Source organism: Anguilla anguilla, chromosome 18 (assembly GCF_013347855.1).
Source record: "Anguilla anguilla isolate fAngAng1 chromosome 18, fAngAng1.pri, whole genome shotgun sequence".
NCBI classification, from domain to species: domain Eukaryota; kingdom Metazoa; phylum Chordata; class Actinopteri; order Anguilliformes; family Anguillidae; genus Anguilla; species Anguilla anguilla.
In genome coordinates this window covers 22,902,891-22,923,385 of record NC_049218.1, presented here as the reverse complement: position 1 = coordinate 22,923,385, position 20,495 = coordinate 22,902,891, and the positions used below count along the sequence as shown (strand labels likewise).

At 42.9% G+C, this 20,495-nt stretch overlaps 2 protein-coding genes across 3 annotated transcripts; one reads left to right on the top strand and one right to left on the bottom strand.

Moving 5' to 3' along the window:
* Window positions 1-350: 350 nt before the first annotated feature.
* cutc (cutC copper transporter homolog (E. coli)) lies at window positions 351-7,939 on the bottom strand. 2 transcript variants are annotated; one of them, XM_035400096.1, is made up of 9 exons: window positions 7,463-7,939; window positions 6,836-6,906; window positions 5,848-5,907; window positions 5,351-5,560; window positions 4,381-4,416; window positions 2,408-2,541; window positions 2,070-2,097; window positions 1,281-1,386; window positions 351-906 (listed from the first exon to the last, which is right to left on the bottom strand). In XM_035400096.1, the coding sequence occupies exons 2-9, from the start codon at window positions 6,903-6,905 to the stop codon at window positions 795-797; spliced, it is 756 nt and encodes a 251-aa protein (XP_035255987.1). In that variant the 5' UTR covers window position 6,906; window positions 7,463-7,939; the 3' UTR covers window positions 351-794. The 2 variants fall into 2 exon arrangements, with proteins under 2 accessions (XP_035255987.1, XP_035255988.1); XM_035400097.1 differs by having other exon boundaries at window positions 7,539-7,939.
* A 345-nt stretch (window positions 7,940-8,284) lies between these two features.
* LOC118217904 (cytochrome c oxidase assembly protein COX15 homolog) lies at window positions 8,285-18,258 on the top strand. Its single transcript, XM_035400095.1, has 9 exons — window positions 8,285-8,688; window positions 11,075-11,259; window positions 12,499-12,621; window positions 13,121-13,307; window positions 13,969-14,136; window positions 14,944-15,025; window positions 15,588-15,742; window positions 16,084-16,197; window positions 17,259-18,258. Exons 1-9 carry the CDS (start codon window positions 8,608-8,610, stop codon window positions 17,388-17,390), a joined length of 1,227 nt encoding a protein of 408 aa, XP_035255986.1. The 5' UTR covers window positions 8,285-8,607; the 3' UTR covers window positions 17,391-18,258.
* Window positions 18,259-20,495: the final 2,237 nt, after the last annotated feature.

The following is a 20,495-nucleotide window of genomic DNA, read 5'->3' as shown; positions in this document are numbered from 1 at the left end:
AGACACACACACACACACAGTTGATGATGACCATCTAATCTGCCTCATTGTGTGTGAATGTTGGTTTGAACTGGGATGGGCCAGACCAGAAGGGAGCAGACATGCATACAGAGGTAAAAATGACCATTCAGTTTCCTGCCACCTGATTGGTCCTTTTTCTTTGGGTATGGGGTATAAAGCTGGTACTCAACACTGCATTGTAATTCACCTGCCTTGCTTTAACTGGTATTTTTTTATACTGTCTAAGAGACTATTTCTGCTTTGTTAAATTGTTACTGATCTGAACTTTGGAGCTACCGCTCGAGTCTTCAGCATCTAAACAGTACAGTCTGAAGAACCATTACTCTCAATTCACAGAAAATCATGTATTGTTCCCCACTCAAATAAAAACGATAGTTTAATTGAATCTTATGGAACATAATTTGTACAATCGCACACTGTAGAGATGATCAAGGGGATTGTTGCAGAAAATTAAAAAAAGCAAAACAAATAAGGTTTCCATGACACCCCTTCAAGTCAAAAATCTGGGCTCAGCTGATTTCATCCCTATTCAGCAGGCTTAAACTACAAAGCAGTCCTTTGGCAATGTCTTCCATCCTGTAAACGTTTTGATCACAATTTTGCGAGGTACATTTCAGTTGGTTTGCACACCGTCCATGTGCTCTGCCACACGCTGGTCTTTTTCACCTCTGTGTAGGAGCAGTGTTAGCCTAGCACTCGTCCACGCTGGCGCCCCCTTGTGGACAGAGGAACCTGTTCCTCCAGGGGCGTGCGGTGGAGCGGCCCAGCCTCTCCTACAGGGTGTTCTTGGCGATGGCGTTCAGGGTGCGCACCTTGGTGACGTCGGCCACCTTGGAGGAGTACTCCGGCACGGAGACGGACGCGCCCATGCTTACGTTCAGGTTCCTGTTTGAGAGAGAGCGGGCGCATCGGGACATCAGGGCATGAACAGCATCGGGCCGTTTTACAGAAACACTGCCTGGTCATCACAGTGAGTTCACACGCCTGCAGGGGCGCTCACACGCAAATGCATGCATGCACACACACACACGTTCACAAACATGCATGTGAACGGGCGTTTTTAACACTCTCGCACATGCACAAATGTACAGAAACTCACACACGTATGCGCGCGCACACACACACAGTCACAAACAGAAGATAGGAACATAAGTACATATGAAAACACGGAAACGCATGGAAAAACACATGCAAATACAGACAGACACGCACATACACATAACAGAAACAGAACAATCTCTGCTTTGAATGAACTGTACCGGAATTTCATGGCCGATTCCCTGCTGGAACGTGCGGAGCAGTGGAACTCCTGGGCCCCCGAGCCTTCCAGAATCCTCTGCAGATTCCGCTCGCTGATTCCCCCTCCTGGACATCACAAACACATACAGGAGTACTGCATTTCCTGTCCAGCTCCATCAACAGGCTTTCAGTGTTAAACATGAAAAAAAAAAAAAAGCTAAGCACTCACATACAATAATCCCCTAATGGTCTACAACAAGCATTTATCCATGTGTAATAATTGGACCATTCACTATGTAGGCAAAGACTGGGCCATTACTGAACTGCTTTGGCCACAATGTTCATTTAGCAGTCAGCGCTATGTGCACTGAAAATGAGCGCTCGGACCGAGCCGCGCGTTTGTGCAGAAATGCGGTGACCGCTTTTTCACACAGCTGGCAGAAAAATGAACAGCTAAGGAATAAGCAAGTGGAACTGAAACTTCCCCAACGCAGCAACATACAGCTGGTGAGTACTGCACGTTACAGCCGAGATCACGCTTTTAGCTTGGGGCGGGCTAACCTCGTTTTTTTTTGATGGTTTGAGAATTCACAACCTTCAGAATCTAGGCGTGCTGCAATGTTGCTATTTTGACGCCCAGCTTTTATAAACACACAGCTTCTTTCTCCGCATCAGAGATAGAGAGATTCAACGATTCTCTTTAACATGCTTTAATAAGTAGGCTAAACCTAATGAAAAATATATGCCGCAACTACCACATTTTAGCTGCCCGACTTCTAGTCAAGTCAAATACTGTACAGTGTACTTACCAGGCGTGATGATAATTCTTCCTTTGGCCTATGGAGAAAAGTGAGTATAACTTCATAAACCAGGTCCATAATGAGAGACTAACCAGTTATACTTTCTAATCTGTACAATTTAATCTGCACAATTAAATACAAAGTCAAGCTTGCCATGACAAATATTGGCCTATAAATACCCTATAAGACCAAAGGTATGTTGGCACCCCTTGGTCTGGGGCTGTATTTTATGGTTTGGGCTAGGTCCCTTAGTTCCAAAATGGCCTATAACAACTACTGGCCAATCGTAGATGAAATGGACGTTTGGCCTGTCATAGATAAAAGGGACGTGTGTTTGATCACCTGACCTGCTCCACCAATCGCTTGATGACCGGGAGGCCCTCCAAAGCAGTGCTGTCGCAGCCGCTGGTCAGCACCCTCTCGAACCCCAGGGAGACCAGCACCTCCAGCGCAGCACAGGGGTCCCGCACCATGTCGAAGGCTGGAGAGAAGAGTACGGATCAGCACAGTCACAGTACGCAGCGGCACAGTCTACCCACATACAGGTGAGCACAGTCACAGTACGCAGCGGCACAGTCTACCCACATACAGGTGAGCACAGTCACAGTACGCACGGTCTACTCACATACAGGTGAGCACAGTTACAGTACGCAGCAGCACAGTCACAGTACGCACTGTCTACCTACATACAGGTGAGCACAGTTACAGTACGCAGCGGCACTGTCTACCTACATACAGATCAGCACAGTCACAGTACACACAGTCTACCTACATACAGGTGAGCTCAGTCACAGTACGCACGGTCTACCTACATACAGGTGAGCACAGTCACAGTACGCAGCGGCACAGTCTACCCACATACAGATCAGCACAGTCACAGTACGCACTGTCTACCTACATACAGGTGAGCACAGTCACAGTATGCAGCAGCACAGTCACAGTACGCACTGTCTACCTACATACAGGTGAGCACAGTCACAGTACGCACTGTCTACCTACATACAGGGGAGCACAGTCACAGTACGCACGGTCTACCTACATACAGGTGAGCACAGTCACAGTACGCACAGTCTACCTACATACAGGTGAGCACAGTCATAGTACGCACGGTCTACCTACATACAGGTGAGCACAGTCACAGTACGCACAGTCTACCTACATACAGGTGAGCACAGTCACAGTACGCACGGTCTACCTACATACAGGTGAGCACAGTCATAGTACGCACAGTCTACCTACATACAGGTGAGCACAGTCACACTGCGCATTCTGTCAAGCCACTTCCTCTCAAGCACGCAGAAAAAAATTATTAAAAAGCGCAACTTCATTTACAAGGGTGTATTATACAGAAAGAGCTAGACTTGGATTTTGTCTTGGAAATCATGTTGTGTGCATGAGTGACATCAGCAATCTGTCCATTCTGTGGGCTGCCAATCAGAAACGAAATGGGCTGAAATGAATATCCGTGCGTTATGGATGCACATTACCTCCAAATCTCAACCTAAAAGATATCTTTCAGGGGAATTAAGGTAGTCCAAGTTTTTTGAGTGTTCCAAACCAGGTATAGCCTACCTTCATTTCCGAATGTTAATTTGTCCCATTGCTTTTGCTCCCCTAAAATTGGGGTACTAGGTTTAAAAAAAGGCCTGTAATTCCTACACGGATCACCTGATGTGGTTGTAAATACCCTCAAATTAAAGCTGACAGTTTGCATGTTAACCTCATATTCATTATTTTGTTTCAAATCCAATGTGACGGAGTACAGAGCCAAAACAACAAAAACTGTGTTACCACCTTTTAGCATGTAACGGTATTTCAGACAGAGAAAGACACTATTTTGTGGGCCGCAGTGCCTGAAAACGCTCTAGTGCAGTGATGAATAAGTCACCATTCAAATCTAGCCCTGTATAGTGTGGAATCCAGCCTGAGAATGTAAATACAGGTCTCCATGGACATTTATTATTTATAAAATGAGACATATGAAATTATATTTCATTATTATTTTCTGCCCCAAGACGTAAATGCGCCATTGATGTCCAGTTTTTATAAAAAGGAGAATGGCCAAAATGCTCATTTTGTATATTCACATTTCACATTTTAGCATTTAGCAGAGCCAGATACACACATTACACAATCCATTTGCACAATGGCAGCGAGTGCCTAGCTGGAAACTGAACCCGCAACCTTTGAGTTCAAGCCCAGTTCCCAAACCTCAATACTAATCTGCCGCCCCTATCATTTAAAAAATTTTCCACCTTCTTCTTTTCATACCTAAACTATAGTTAACAGTAAACTTATTCGATTATTTGACTGCGCTTACCTCTGTGAAATGTGACTGGCAAGGGTCGACATGCAGCTGTAAGAGAGAGAAGCCGCAGGATTAGTTTACACAGTAGCATACTTTGGAAAAGGGGATGCTGATGTCAGAGGTCAGGAAAGATTTACAGCGTGTAAATATAGACAGAAATCTAGGTCAGAGTAAACGGCCTCAGATCTGCAGGTATGCTGACCCAGAGTCTACGGCCCCCAACAGAAAAGGCCCTGTCCCCTTTTGTTTTTAACCCAAACTGGAAAAGTAAAGAACCAGAGACACCAACCCTGAGGAATGCTAATATAGAGCCTTCCTCAGGGTCAGCGTTCATGTCAAGAGGAGATTGTTACTGACCTTCAGGAGAGCAGTTTCAGTGTTGTGCTATAAGCCTGACTGAAATTTCCCACTGTTAATTTTGAATGCATTATTGCCAGTTTTTCTTTAGACACTAGTTTTTCCAACACAGAAATGGAAGTTTGGAATCTGGTCTCTAGTTTTAAGATGCCAGTATCCAAATTTGGGTTCTTGAAAAGTGCCCTGTCCAGAGCAGATTTAAACTAAGATTACACACAGGCAACATAACTAGTGAGCTAATGACATCAGAGAATATGTCTGGGTAGACCATTTCTAGCACGCAGGCAATCTATAGGTTATACCTAGAAATACCGTACTTTTTAGATATCAGGCTTTAGTACTTTCAAGTCCCATACTGTAGCATTATTATGTATTACATATATATATATATATATATATATATATGTATATTAGTTTCAATGGGTTTTAAAATATTTCAGATTTTTAATCCATTGTATAGGAAAAAAAAAACAAAAAGCATTCCCATAATAACGACTCATGTTTGTCAGATGGGCCCTATTACTCCAAACTCAGTGGATATGCAGGGAAACAGTTGGGCATCAGTGTGTGAGACTGAGTTGGGTATAAGTGTGTGATACTGAGGCTTTTGGTCACGAGGACCTACCCAAAAGCTCCATGCAGAGCTCGGCATCGATCTGTCCGTCCTCAGTCAGAGCCCCCAGGACCAGCCCGTCCGCTCCGCTGCTCTTCATCAGCTCCATGTCCATCCTCATCACCTCCACCTCGTGGTCAGAATACAGGAAGTCCCCCCCGCGGGGGCGGATCATGGCGTAGACCGGTATCCTGGTGTACTGCTTCACCACCTTCAGGAGGCCTGGGGAAGGGGATGGGGAAGGGGGTGGGGCATGCATCTGCCAACCTTTCCAGGGTGTATTCCTCACCCAATGCATGCTGGGATAGCCTCAAGAACCCCCCCCCCCCCCCCCCCCATGACCCTGACCAGGATAAGTGGGTTAGATAATGGATGGATGGATGTATAGATTAAAGGCAGAAAGCAAGCCATTTTCCTGTTTGTCTTGTCCATTGAGCACGTGACGCAGTCACCACGCCCAGCACTGTGTCACAAGTTTGCTCTCTTTTTTTTTGGAACGAGTGACTCACCAATGCTGGGTGTGATCCCTCCCTCTTGGAGGCTGGAGCACAGTTCAATGCGGCCTGCACCTGCAAAAGAGAGAGAGAGAGAGAGAGAGAGAGAGAGAGAGAGAGAGAAGCAGCTGGATTTTACCTGTCACTTCAATCAACCTTAAGTGGTCGGAAACATTATCACAACGATCAAAGAGAGAATGTGCAGGAAAAGAAAGAATCCACATTAAATTTGGGACCTTTTTCTGTCATGAGCCGTACGTTTTACACACATACCAGACGGTCTGACTGATGGATTTTGCACACTGTCATCAACAAAAAAAATGTGAGAAAATCAATTGGATTGTATTTTATAAACACTGAAAAACTGGAATCTCAGGAACATTTTGAGCAGCAGTTCATTTTATGCGAGAGGGCAGTTTACTCATTCAAATAATCCTATTAAGCCAATTATAGTAGCATAAAATCAAACACCTAAGGAATGCCTCCTGGGTTCTAAAAAAATAAAAAAAGCAAGCTGGTATTTTAGACTATTTTTATATATCTTATATTCTCTTCTACGGCAACATGTATTTCCTAAGGGGTATCAGGTGAAATAATTACTCGTAAATATTTGAAATATATTTTGATGATAATTTTACAGCTATATAATTACAGCCTTTCACCGTTGGTGTGTGAGTGTGTGTGTGAATGGGTGAATGAGAGGCATCAATTGTAAAGCGCTTTGGATAAAAGCGCTATATAAATGCAGTCGATTTACCATTTATAACATTTGGCTCTATTCACAGTCAGGTATTCTACCCTGTTCAGCATTGCCTCAGCACTGCCCCCTGATGCTTAAAGCACGACACTGCATTCTTTTTTTACATTCCACGGCAGTCAACGTAGGTGGCACTGCTTTCTCGTTTTATAATAGAGCTGAGTGTCTGCAGCTTTGTTTACACCGTCACCAACTGGTTGCTGGTGACGTCAGTGAAATAACACATAAACAGTCTTTGCTACATACCTCCCCTTTCGGCGTTAATGGCCGACTCCACTGAATCCACACACACTTCCATGAGGAAGCCTTCTGACATCCTACACGGCGAAGAAAAGACTCTGTCATAATCATGCAAATTAATTATAAATAACAAACCTTGGTGGAGGGCTAATTTTATTACACAAGAACGAACACTTAAGCATGTTGTCATACCTTTATAAAATCGCCACCCCCTAATGCTTACGTTGGCAAAATACTGGATGTAAAGTTACCCATGCATTTCACGATAATGCACAGCAAACTAAAAGAGCGAGCAATGTGGAGAAATAAAGATTATCTTGAAGGAGACAATGTAGCTTGTGTGATGTGATAAAGTGACAAACTATCTAGCTACTGAACAAGCTCTTCACACATGCTTAAATCGAATATGTTGGTAACTACCATTGTAGCCAAAACACGAAATACAACTAGCAAAAAATAATGCACGCTGTTGCACAACACTACCATATGAACATTGTTGGTTACTACAGTAGTTCGTGTGCACCCAGGTTCTATTCATATCCCCTCACAGACAAACTGGACATGGCTGCCTTACTGAAACACTGCAATAACCGTCTTCTTATTCAACGGAAATAAAACAAATTTTACTAGTACCGTCTTAGATGTCTCTCGATACTTTTTGCTAAAAACGTAAATTTGCAGCATTCGAAGTTTCCACTGCCCTGATTACCTGTCAACTTTTTAGAACTCTTGCAGTCCTCCAACCTCTCACCCTTCCTTCGCTGACATCCGATTTGTTCTCAGTTACCTCAATAGCCAATCGTAATAGTGATTAACTCTGGGGCGGTCGTCCCCGGCTTCTGAACCTCTTCAGGATATCCGTGCTGTCATTAAAGTTAAACACAGATCATCAACAAGCTAGCTAATTCGCATTTAGCTTGCGGCTATAAATTATGGCATGGCACAGTTTTAGTCTTTGACCAAGATATTCAAGCGTTTGTTTCCTCCATTTAAATAGGAAGAAATATCAGATATTCAGCGAGTAACTCCTGACCGAAAAAAACAGGTAGAACGCAGGGACATATAAAAAAGTTTATATTTATATTTCAGTGACGTCTGTGCAACGAACCAAGTGAAAATAACAGAGCTACATAAAAGCAAACAAGCAAAGAAAATATATTTCCAACATACAAGGTTTATGTGAGGTCATGCAAAACTACTCTCATCACGTGATTACAAGATGGAAACCTTTGTGAAAGCTTCAGATGTATTTTTCAACAGTGCTAAAAATTACGAGATGGAGAAAAAAAAATCAGAAATGATATCCAAATACAAGCATTATATAGTAGTACTACATAAATATTTTAAATTATATTTCATATATATATAATAAAATCGGAATATGCTTTTTATGCTTGTCAATTGAAACTGACGTCAAAGGTCAAAGTTGAATAAGAAAACGTTGGTTGTGTAAGTGATCTTGGCCAAAATTTTTTAGAGAAACCGGTTGTTACTGGAGAGAGAAGGGATTAAATTGTGATTTGAGAGACATATTACAAATAAATCCTGGTAATAAATGCTGTTGTCTTACATTTCATAGACTATAAATAGAATCCCGATATGGAATCCCGATTCACACTCCTTTCCAGTCGGTGACGCTAACACTCCACAACGATTTATCAACCGGCAGCCGCCATAAAATTCAAAGAAGAAGAAGAAGGTCGTGTACACGGAACTGTATTGTGGTAGTGTACGTGCCGCGGTGAAGTAGATGTGTTTTTAGTATTTTGTCATCAAAGATGCTCCTGTCATCCTTGCGGTCTTTAGTTGTGAGTGGCTGTAGAACATCTGGGAAAGGTTTGCAGTTCAGTAATATACAGGTAAATATGATACTCTTACCGGGTTTGCGGTGTGGGAAACGCGTGTTAACTGAAGTTACTCGTTCAGCGCATTTGAAGTTCATTAGCTGTTCCGCTCAAAATGATCAGATCCCATTGCAGGGTCACGATATTCGAAGTGATTCAAGAAATTCGCTTCAGTTGGATTGGCTAGGTTCTCGCATTCACTTGAAATGATGTGGCTATTTTAAATTCGCTATAGGACGTGTCATATTGGATTTAAGAAGTAGTGGGGTTCGAATCCCGGCGATGGCCTTTCTGTGTGGAGTTTGCTTGTTATCTCCGTGTCCGCGTGGGTTTCTTCCAACAGTCCAGGTTATAGTAGGCTATACCTCGTTTCAGGTCCCGCCACAGCATCTCTATTGGGTTCAAGTCAGAACCTTGACTAGGCCATGCCAGTCAAAGTTCAGTTCAGCTATTCAGATTTAGAATTGCTTTTGTGTTTTTGATGATTGTTTTGCTGCATAACCCAATTATGCTTCAGCTCACAGACAAATGACCGTACATTCTCCGTAAGAATTTTCTAAGACAGAGCAGAATTTATGGCTCTTTCAATAATGGCAAGTTGCCCTGGTCCCAAGGCAGCAAAGCATCCCCACACCATCGCACTACCACCATTGTGTTTGACTGTTGCGATGATATTTTTACTGTGAAATGCTGCGTTTGCTTTACGCCAGACATAATGGTACTCGTGTTGTCCAAAAAGTGCCTCTTTTGACTCATCTGTCAATAAAACATTATCCCAAAAGGCTTGGGGATCATCCAGGTGCTTTTCTGCAGACATGAGATGAGCATTGATGTTTCTCTTGGTTATCAGTGGTTTCTGCCTTGCTACTCTTCCACAAATCTCATTTTTGGCCAGTCTCTTTCTTATTTTGGAGTCATGAACACTTACCTTAGGTGAAGCTGGAGAGGCCTGCATTTCTTTGCTTGTTCTTTTAGGATCTTTTGTGACTTCCTGAATGAGTTGTCTCTGTGCCCTTGGAGAAATTTTGGCTGAGAAGATTCATCACTGTTCCATGAGTTCTCCATTTGGAGATAATGTGTCGCACTGTGGCTCGGTGGAATCCCAGCGGCTTAGAAATGGTTTTGTAACCCTTTCCAGGCTGACATTTTCTTTCTCTTCTGGAATTTCCTTTGATTGTGAAGTAGTGTGCTCATAGAAGCTTTGTGATGACTACTTCAGTTTTATTGGTAAGGTTCAGTATGCTTGAGATTGAGATTAAACTGGGCTGGCTGCAATAAAGCTTGGCTGTGTTCTCTCAGCTGTATCTTATCAGTTAAATTTGGTTAGTCGGTTGTTTGAGTAACTAAGGGGACGATTATTTTTTCATGTGGGATGATATGAGTGTTTGATAACTTCATTAAATAAATAAAATTTTAAAGTATTTTGTGTTTACTTGGTTTTCCTTTACCTAATACTACATTATTATTGTGTCTCAAGATAGTATAGTACAGTAAGGCCGTTCTAACTAGACTACAGTAGAACTTGCGTATAGCTGGTGCAACCGCTTCAGGAGGAGAGAGCAGGGGTATGGCTGTAGACTTTGGCTTTTCTTTCTGGTTTCTTTTTTTTTTTTGGTTGTCCTTTTACAAGGTGTTGGTGGTCGTACTGCTCCTGGTGCTTTTGCACCTGAACAGTTAACTTTGTTCCATCTTCCTGATTTTCTTGAAAGACTCGTGCAACATTCGTTTACTTTTAAAGTTGTCTTTTGGTTGTGTTGTGATTTGCGATTGGTTAGGTTCTCTAGGCTTGACAAAAGACTATGTGTTTATATCACTTTATTTTGGTTATGAGTTGAAATGGCTGCATCAACATTTTATGAACATCTATTTTAATTTATTTTGAATGTGACACTGAATTATCACCTATGTTCATTTGGAAAGGGGTATTTTAAAAGCTGATTTAAGCGGACATTTATAATCTCTGTGATGACTGTTGCTTTTAAAATGTACATCAGTGCACATGTAGCCTGGGTAGCACTGTTGTATTGCTGGTGGTGTATGTCCTGTGACTAGCTGCCTTGATATTATTGGTGAATTTTTCTGGCTTGCCCTCATGCTCACCACATAAATAATGTGAGCTGTTTAACCTCTGGTAGCAGAGTTAGTTAGCATTGAGCTGTCCAGCATTCTAATAAGCGTGGAAGAGTGTTTTTCACAGCATATGTAATACATCTGCCTGTTACTTTTCATTGGCCATAGAATGAAAAACCACATAAAAAAACCTCTTTAGTTGGCAGCATTCCACACCTGAGTGTAGAACTGTGTGGAGTGCAGCAGGATTTTAGCTAGTAACATCGTAACGTAGGATTTTGACGGGTATATATTGACGTGACGATGCCCCCCTCCTTCTTTTTAATTGCAGAGACCTGCGCTAAGGCAGTGGGTAGCGAGGAGGGGACAGACTACCGTCGTAGCAGAGGCCGGGTCCACATCGTCGTCGGCCGCCGCCTCCGTGCCCAACGCGGCAACCAATCGCATCGTCGGACGATGGCTGCTGGGCTGCAGTGGACTGGTGGTGGGGGCAGTCGTCCTGGGAGGTGTAACCAGGTAAGCAAGCAAGATTCATAAGAGAGCATCAGGCTTGGTGCAAGTTTGTTGTGCCCTTGGGCTAATTTATAATTAAATGAAATTTCCGTCCAGGATCTCTGCAAAGGTGCTTTGTGACAGTGCCCTTTGTACAAACCTCTGTACAAATAAAATAAAATTGAATTGAAATACCTGTATCACTCGTACCTGACAATGGTTATCTAACAAGACTGTGCAATCCGGTAATGCTCAATAGTACTCAATACTTTTGGCCACCAGTTTGTTTCCACCACATGACCAGCTGGGATTAGGCTAAAACTTGTATTTCAATCCTCATCCTCCAGGGGTCCCCATAGGCACTCAAATGCCACATTTATAAACAAGCATGTAATTAATTGGGGGGGGGGGGGGGAATTTGATCAGCTCAGCATTTTCATAAAATGCAACATTGCATAAAATAAAATTTCTAGAACTGGTTGAAACAACCGACAGCATATGTGCGGTCATGGACAAATTAACAGATGGTACAGAAAATTATGTTTTACATATTTTTATAATTACCAAATTTTTATTGATTTTATAATTGAATTTATTATTTTTAGCCAGTTTGGGGGGGGGGGGTGTAGGAAGATGACAAAAATACAAAATGCATACACATCACAATCATGTATATAAATGCATATATAAAACCATATACATACCTATTCATACTAAATAGCCTACTTACAAGTACTTATTGTGCCTGAATTATTTTGGTTTGGCTTTGTTTGATATTCACCTTGAAAGATGTTTGTGATTGACAGCCACAAAGAAAGAGGCCTGTTTGTTTGAAATTTAAGAAATATGTTGTTTGAGAAGCACACTGAAAGTGCTTAGTTTGCTTGGAATTGAGAGAGATTTGTTTCAGAAGCACAATGAAAGTGCTTAGTTTGCTTGTAATTTAAAGGGATGATTTGTTTGAGGGGCACACTGAAAGTGCTTAGTTTGCTTGGAACTTAAGGAGATGATTTGTTTGAGAAGCACACTGAAAGTGCTTAGTTTGCTTGTAGCTAATTTAAAGGGATGATTTGTTTGAGGGGCACACTGAAAGTGCTTAGTTTGCTTGGAACTTAAGGAGATGATTTGTTTGAGAAGCACACTGAAAGTGCTTAGTTTGCTTGTAGCTAATTTAAAGGGATGATTTGTTTGAGGGGCACACTGAAAGTGCTTAGTTTGTTTGAGTCACACTCGGATGTCTTGTGCGTTTTTGTCTGTGCTCAGGCTGACGGAGTCTGGTCTCTCCATGGTGGACTGGCACTTGGTCAAGGAGATGAAGCCTCCTCAAACGCAAGCAGAGTGGGAGGCGGAGTTCCAGAAGTACCAGCAGTTCCCTGAATTTAAAATGTGAGTCTACACCCCACCCCGTGCTTTATAAAACCCTGTCAGGAGTGTGATACCCCGTTCTCCAAAGCAACATCTCCACAACAACACCCCTCATTCCAAACTTTCTATGAACCCCCTGTCCCTGACGTTTCTAATTTACTTTTAGGGTAGGTTACGTTTGAAACGTTTGGCCCTCTGATGCAGTGATGTTTTCTTTCTTTTACTATACTCATATGTACGCATGGGTATTTCTCTACCTGTGTGTACATGTCAATGTCTGTTAAGCACTTTGTGCTGACTTGCTCAGAAAAAGTTCTATATAAATTTGAATGACTTGATTTGACTTGGTAGACCGTTTAGATGCATTGTTCTGTCACTTAATGCGACTCCACTGGTCAGAAGACACACTGCCCTGGCCTAAAAGCTGAATCTACACGCTTCACAAGTCTGTGATATTGGAAAAAAAACCATGTCCCATTTTCATAACTTAGTGTGTGTGGATAACTGTGTTCGTTGGCAGAATGAACCACAGCATGACCCTGACGGAGTTCAAGTTCATCTTCTACATGGAGTGGGGCCACCGCATGTGGGGTCGGCTGGTGGGCCTGGCGTACATCCTGCCCACCGTCTACTTCTGGAGGAAGGGCTACTTCACCCGCCCCATGAAGGGCTGCGTCCTGGGCCTCTGCGGCTTTGTCTGCTTCCAGGTACCCAGCACGCACGCGCTAAAGGTTACCATGACAACCAGAACCCCAGGCGCACAGCATTTATTCTGTGAGCGAGATTATCCTATAACCTGTCTGGAAAGGTACTGAGAAGGCATCTCTGATTAAAAGTGTTTTAGTCAGTGCTGGTGCGTGCTCCGAAAGCAAAGCCCCTTTTGTTAACTTAAGTAATCTACCATGAGGCTTGATGTCAACAAAAACATGTCTTTTGCTACCTCAAAGTTGACTTTTCTGTGGTGATGCAGCATAAAAAGGAGGTGTTTGGTGTTTTGTGCCTGATTAATGCTTTTCTTGCAATTATTATTATTATTATTTATCAAGTTTCTGTGTTCTTGCTTTTACATAGTCATAGCTTTGATGCCATATGTGAGAAAAAAGTTAAATTTTACATGCAACAAAGTATATCAAAATATACCCAGATACCCACAATGAGTCCCATGAAAGTGTGACAAGTTCACAGCTCCCTCATGTAGCAGATCTATCCCAAAGTCATTGTGTTGGTGCTCAATGTCACCTTCCAAATTGTGGGGAAAATTATCAGTTGAAATGAAAATACAGGTTTCATATGGCTTGCGGAAGTGGCTGTGTAAGGTCTTGTATAAGGCACGGTGTGACTGACTGTGCTCGCCGGCGCCTCCCACAGGGCCTGCTCGGGTGGTACATGGTGAAGAGCGGCCTGGAGGAGAAGCCGGACTCGTACGACGTCCCGCGGGTCAGCCAGTACCGCCTGGCGGCCCACCTTGGCTCCGCCCTGGCGCTGTACTGCGCCAGCCTGTGGACCGGGCTTTCCCTCTTACTGCCCGCCAACAAGGTACCGTACCGCCAAACGTCAGTCAGTGGTCCGATTCCTCTGGAATGATTGACTGGAATAACGCTGTGATCGCTCGTACTTAGCTTCATCGCTGAATGTTCCCTCCAGCTATCAGCTGTGAGAGTGCTCTTTACGTATGCTCTATGAAGGTCCTTTTGCCTCTGGCTGGGACGATAAGGATCTGAAAATCAGTACTTCACTGAAAAGGTGTGACAACACTACGCAAGAACGTGTGACCAGCAGTTTTTCTGCTCTTTTAAAGGAAAGCTTTCTTGTTCTTCGTTGTTGTTACTTCATTGTTTTAATTTAATATTTTTCCTGTTTTCATTTTGTAGAATATATGCCTTTAAAAATAATTTTAAAAAGATTTAGTAAAAGGATTACATTTTGCCCATGCCTAATGGGAATGAAATAACGATGCAAATTTTGTGATGTTTATTCAAATGAATCAAATCTCTGTTATTTATTTTAATATTCAAATTTATTTTTGGTCCAGTTGTCAGGCCTAAAATACCAAAGTGCTGATTTTCAGATCCTTATCATCTCAGATGGTAGATGTAGCCAAGCTTTTCCCAGAAAGTTTGGGCCAGAATCTTAGTTAAGTATACTGCACTTTAATGGTCATTGCTGTTGTGTACTAAAGATTATTTTCAGAATGGCTGTAGTTGCCCTTTAATCATCTGAGCATCCTTTTGGCAGATATGTCATGTTCCCCTCTCTCTTCTCATGTATATCCCTGTTCTTTTCTTTCTCCTTCCCTCTTGCTCTCCCTCTCCTTCTCTTGCCCTCCCTCTCCTCCCCCTGCAGTTGCCGAACACTCATCAGCTCATGCGGCTCCGGAGGCTAGCCCAGGGAACAGGAGGCCTTGTGTTCCTCACAGCGCTCTCAGGTACTGACAGCAGGGGGCGCTCTCTCCCATTCTGTGACAGAGCCTTGGCGGAATAGACACCAGATAATCACTAGACAAGGACATGCCACTGAGGACAGGAAGGCATGTTTTATGAAATCAGATTGCACATGGGAGGAATGGAGCCTTGCTTGTGGCTTCCTACAAGATGTATGCTTAATTATTTGTGCTTGTTCTTTTTGGGGTGTTCCGACGTCTTGAAAATTCGTACCCAATTCTCATTAAGAAACGAAAGGAAAAATTGCATAAATTTACCTACTGAATACTATGAAGGACTCTTTTTTTTGCATTTGCAGTTATTAGAAACTGAAAAATGCAGTTTCATGTTTAACTTATCGGGTCCTGAAATATAAGTGTGTCGGAATTGCTCAGTCTGAAAATCGTTAGATCTAATGACAAATTTGCTAAATCGGCAACTTTGCGTCTATTGGAGAAAAGTAATACTTGTTTATTCGCTGTGCGGTCATGTGGGAGTGATGTCATGGGAACCTTTTGAGCCAGGTCTTGCGCAAGCCTTTGATTGGCTGGGTGTGGTGCATTTCAGGGGCGTTCGTAGCAGGGCTGGATGCTGGCCTGGTCTACAACTCCTTCCCCAAAATGGGCGAGCGCTGGCTGCCGGACGACCTCCTGGCCTTCTCCCCCACCCTCAAGAACTTCTTTGAGAACCCCACCACAGTGCAGTTTGACCACCGCATTCTGGTATGTTCTAGACCCAATGCTCCACACGTTCATTTATACATTGTCTTCTGGTAATCATTTGGCCACGTACAGGTACAATGTCTATACACTTATAGTTATATTTAAATGCGTTGTCAAAGCATAGTATGCAAGTTCACAAACACAAAAGCACAATGATTGCATTTACTGGTTTGGAAGCTGTCCCAATAGGTTTCTGTTTCCATCTCTACAAATGAAATGCTCTAAGCTCCTTGCTTTGTGACGGCCATGTTGGCTCCTTACATGTTAGCTGTATGGGCTCTGTGTGATAGCCATGGCGGTGCGTAGCAGTGAATGACTGTGGTCTCCTCCCATTCTCACAGGGCATCAGCACTGTGTCGGCCATCACAGGCCTCTACCTGTTCTCCAGGAGGATGCGCCTGCCCAGGAGAGCCAAAATCGCCATCGGCTGCCTGACGGCCATGGCCTATGCACAGGTAATCTTTTTTCAGCTGGCCCATACACAGGTTAATTGCAGTTGGCTCACAAGTTAGCCAAATTCAGGAAATCAGCCACTTGGCTTACGGGCAGACCCAATGCGAATTGGCAACAATCATGTTTACTCAAGTACATACATCAGTAGAGGATGTTGTCCTCAGGTGGGTTTTAGGGACTCTGGTGTGTGTGTGTGTGTGTGTGTGTGTTGGTTTCAGGTGGGTCTTAGTGGGGACTCTGGTGTGTGTGTGTTGGTTTCAGGTGGGTCTTAGTGGGGACTCTGGTGTGTGGGTTGTTCTGAGGTGGGTCTGAAGGAGGACTGTTGTATTTGTGTTGTTCTCAGTTGGGTCTTACATTACATTACAGGCATTTAGCAGACGCTCTTATCCAGAGCGACGTACAACAAGTGCATTGGTTCACGATGTAGAGGTGCAAAAGAAACACTAGAGTAAAGTAAGGATCGTAGTGCCAGAAGTGACCACATCGATCAGGACTCCAACCCTGTAGAGTAAGCTGTTCAGCAAACAAGAATCCTACCAAGTACAAACTAGCACTGGAAACACATTTGCCTAATCAGACAAAAACAACAATCCTGCCAAATATACTAACGTAATCATATTATCCTAACTAGGTACAGTGAGCTAAGCTATAGGCTAGGGAGGGGTGGGGAGAGGTGCAGCCTGAAGAGATGAGTCTTCAGTCTGCGCTTGAAGGTGGTAAGATTCTCTGCTGTTCTGACCGCCACGGGGAGGTCATTCCACCAGCGAGGGGCCAGGACAGACAGCAGACGGGAGCGGGAAGTACAGACGTGAAGAGGGGGAGGTGCCAAGCATCCAGAGGTGGCAGAACGGAGAGGTCTGGCTGGTGTGTAGGGTCTGATGATCCTCTGGGTCTTAGTGGGGAATCTGGTGTGTGTGTTCTTAGGTGGGTCTTAGTGGGGACTCTGGTGTGTGTGTGTGTGTGTGTGTGGGTTGTTCTGAGGTGGGTCTGAAGGAGGACTGTTGTATTTGTGTTGTTCTCAGTTGGGTCTTAGTGGGAACTCTGGTGTGTATGTTGTTCTCAGGTGGGTCTGGGCATCAGCACCCTGCTGCTCTACGTCCCCACGCCTCTTGCTGCCACGCACCAGTCTGGATCACTGGCTCTGCTCTCCTTGGCTATCTGGGTCCTGACGGAGCTGCGACGGGTTGCCAAGTGATCTGCGGGACCCCGCCCTCTTGCAAAACATCCTGCCCACTCAACCTGCCTGTCACATGGACGGACACCATCATCACCACAGCAATAGGAATTCTGGCCACGCCCCTCCAGTTGGATTCCAGACAGTTGTTTCTCAAAGACTATGTATAAGGTTTAAATCCCCCAAAATATATCTGCAAAGGAGAAACACTGGCTGCTTTTACATGACCTATATGCAGTACATAGCCCTGCCCAGCAGATGGCGAACCTGTGCAAGGAATGTGTGCAATGGCTTGTAAGTGTAATGCAATGTTCAATTTCATGTATGGTTGTCCAAATTACTGTGGATTACACAGTGTTGCAAATGTATGATTTTGGACGAGTGTGTGTGTGCGTGCGTGTCAAACACGCATAGCTTTTATAGCGGTCTGCTGTTTACAGATAACGGCTGATCGCTCATTTCCAAATGTATTGAATTGTACAGATAATCTGGTCATGTGAAGCTGGAAGCATAAAGATGTAAAGTTAAATGTTACTGGGCTTTATGCCATTAACCTTGTAAAAAAAATAAAATAATAATAATAATAATTTTGATATGGAAAAAGATGTTTATGGACAAGTTTTTGAGTTGGTTGTCTGTATTCTGGTCCCTGTGGTACAATGTGAGTCCTCTCCCTGTTTGTTTTGCTTGGTCATGATGAGTGGCTTTTCCCTGTGAGACTGCTGTCCGTGTGTGTGGGTAAGGTGATGCTCATTGTCCTGATGGTAATTTATTTTATTCATGTAAATTATATAATCATTGAATCATTGAATTGCAGTGTGTTTATTTAAAATCATTTGTCTTCTGTTGTTGAATTAATTTAAATTAAACCGTTAACTCACTTGTAAAATAGAGCAGTTGTTTCTTTTTACTCAGGTGATACAAATTAGATTAGATTATATTCATAACTAAATAAAATCTAGTTTAGTATTGTAAATGGCACAAGTGTCTAGCTTTATTTAAGCTATTTTCCAAGTCTCTGTGATGCACACTTCTGGAATTATAAAGCTTTAATAGAGAACCCCCTAAATGGGCGAGGAAGATTTGGCATCTGTGCAAATGGGTTAATCACTTGAGAAATATTTTCTAAAATTAGAAAACTCCTGTCACTACATGGTACAGAAAAACTAGTTCATTGTTTTGCTACTTCAAGATTAAACTAGTGTAAATTCTTTTTAGTCTGGATGTGTGAATTCCTCTCCGAAAGTCTTCGAACTAATTCATAATGCCTACCACAAGACCTAACCACATCTGTCTATGGTTCGCTTCTCTCCACTGGCAACCAGTTAAATTCCAGATACAGTATAAAATAAATCACCTTTCTTTTAAAGCTGTACATGGGCTAGCCCCTGTGTATCTGAATGATCTTGTTTCTTTGTGTAGTCCCTCCCAACCACTCCACTCTAAGGGAGCAGGCCTCCTTGTTATTCCTTGAGTAGCTAAAAGTACCACAGGTGGTGGAACCTCTTCTCTGCTTCGACCAATCGCCTGGAGCGGTGAGCGGTGACCATAAGACTGAGTAAGCACCTTCCTCTAAACGCATTTGCCCCCATTGTCCATCAGATTAGCCAAGCAGATTAAGTCAAATCAGGTTCGTTGTTCTTGGCTTACCAGTCAACGTCCAGTGGATATCCACATTAGACGGTGTATCTCCCAATCTTGACAGCGACCATGGATGAACTTCAAAAATATTCTTTAATGTCCAACGGTGTCTTCTAACTCACCCTGAAATCGCAGATAAGAGTGATCTAAGCAACGTCTGGATCTGTTCCACGGACAATGAATGGACATGATTTTGCTCAGGGGTGGTTCAGCTCCATCTACATGTCTGCCCTCTGCTGACAGCGCCACCTGTAGGCCGATCATGAATCTCACCATATTATCTCGTCTTGCCTCATTGTTGCTTGGCTTCAATGACATATTGTCACTGATATTTACGTACTGACGGTTTTCTGTTTAATACAGATGTATTATCTAATCAGCCTTTTCTCCAGTTAACTGGTGGTGATGGGGTCCCCCTGAGTCAGGTTCTGCTCGAGGTTTCTTCTTACCAACCAGGGAGTTTTACCTTTCCTTTTCCTTAGGCCTGCTTATGGGGGATTCAGGCCTGGATCTCTGTAAAACTGCTGTGTAATAGTGACCTTTGTAAAAAGTGCTATACGTATAAAATTTTATAGCCTTTGTGGAATACAACACACTTTTTTCTGCTTGTATCCTGTGTTAATGCAACCTCTGACACTGAAAACCTTGATGTGAAGTTGCATTGCACTGAAGTAAAAAAACACCTTTCATCAACAGCGTAGTCCACTAGGGCAATTTTTTTTCTTTTAGCGGTTAGACTTTATATGACATTACTTTGTCATAGGTTTTGCTGTAATGATACCAGGGAGGCTCTCCAAATCGTATGAACTTTGTGACAGTGTCGTCACTATGCAAATAAAATAGAATTTGCTGGTCCATCCAATGGGGCATACAGTTCTAACTTCTGAATGGATAGTTTAATATGTATCGACAGGCTTGACATTCATTAACCACAGGTGGCTGGGTACACAGATGACCTCATTCTGTGGTCAGCAAGTGTACTGTTTATTTCTGTTGTCCCATGTGCTGTATGCGGTCCCAACAGTGAAATATGTCCTGCTTCATGAGGGTTAGGTAAACAATTTAGGAAACTTTGGGTAGCATTGCTTTGAAATACAGCTTGTTTAATTTGTGAGGCAAGTTAGCCAATATTGTTTCTAGGACTGTAACTTGGCGTAATTCTGATATCAATACTTTTAATAGCTGCCCTCGATTTAAAACGTTTTAATGAATGACTTGTAGACAGTGCTTTTATGTGTGAGTAACTTACACTGAAAACATGGTTTTTTATCCGATATTTCTTTTTGCACTGTGTTATAAGTGATACTAGTAATTAATATAAAAATGTAGGCTATGACAGACATGAATACACATAAATCCAAACAAACATTCTGAAAGAATAGGCATGAATTCAATCATTTTTCCTTTACCGAATGTCAAATAAATGAAAGAGTATATCATATTATTAAACAGAAGTGTTTTTAATGGGCTGTTGTACACGGCAGA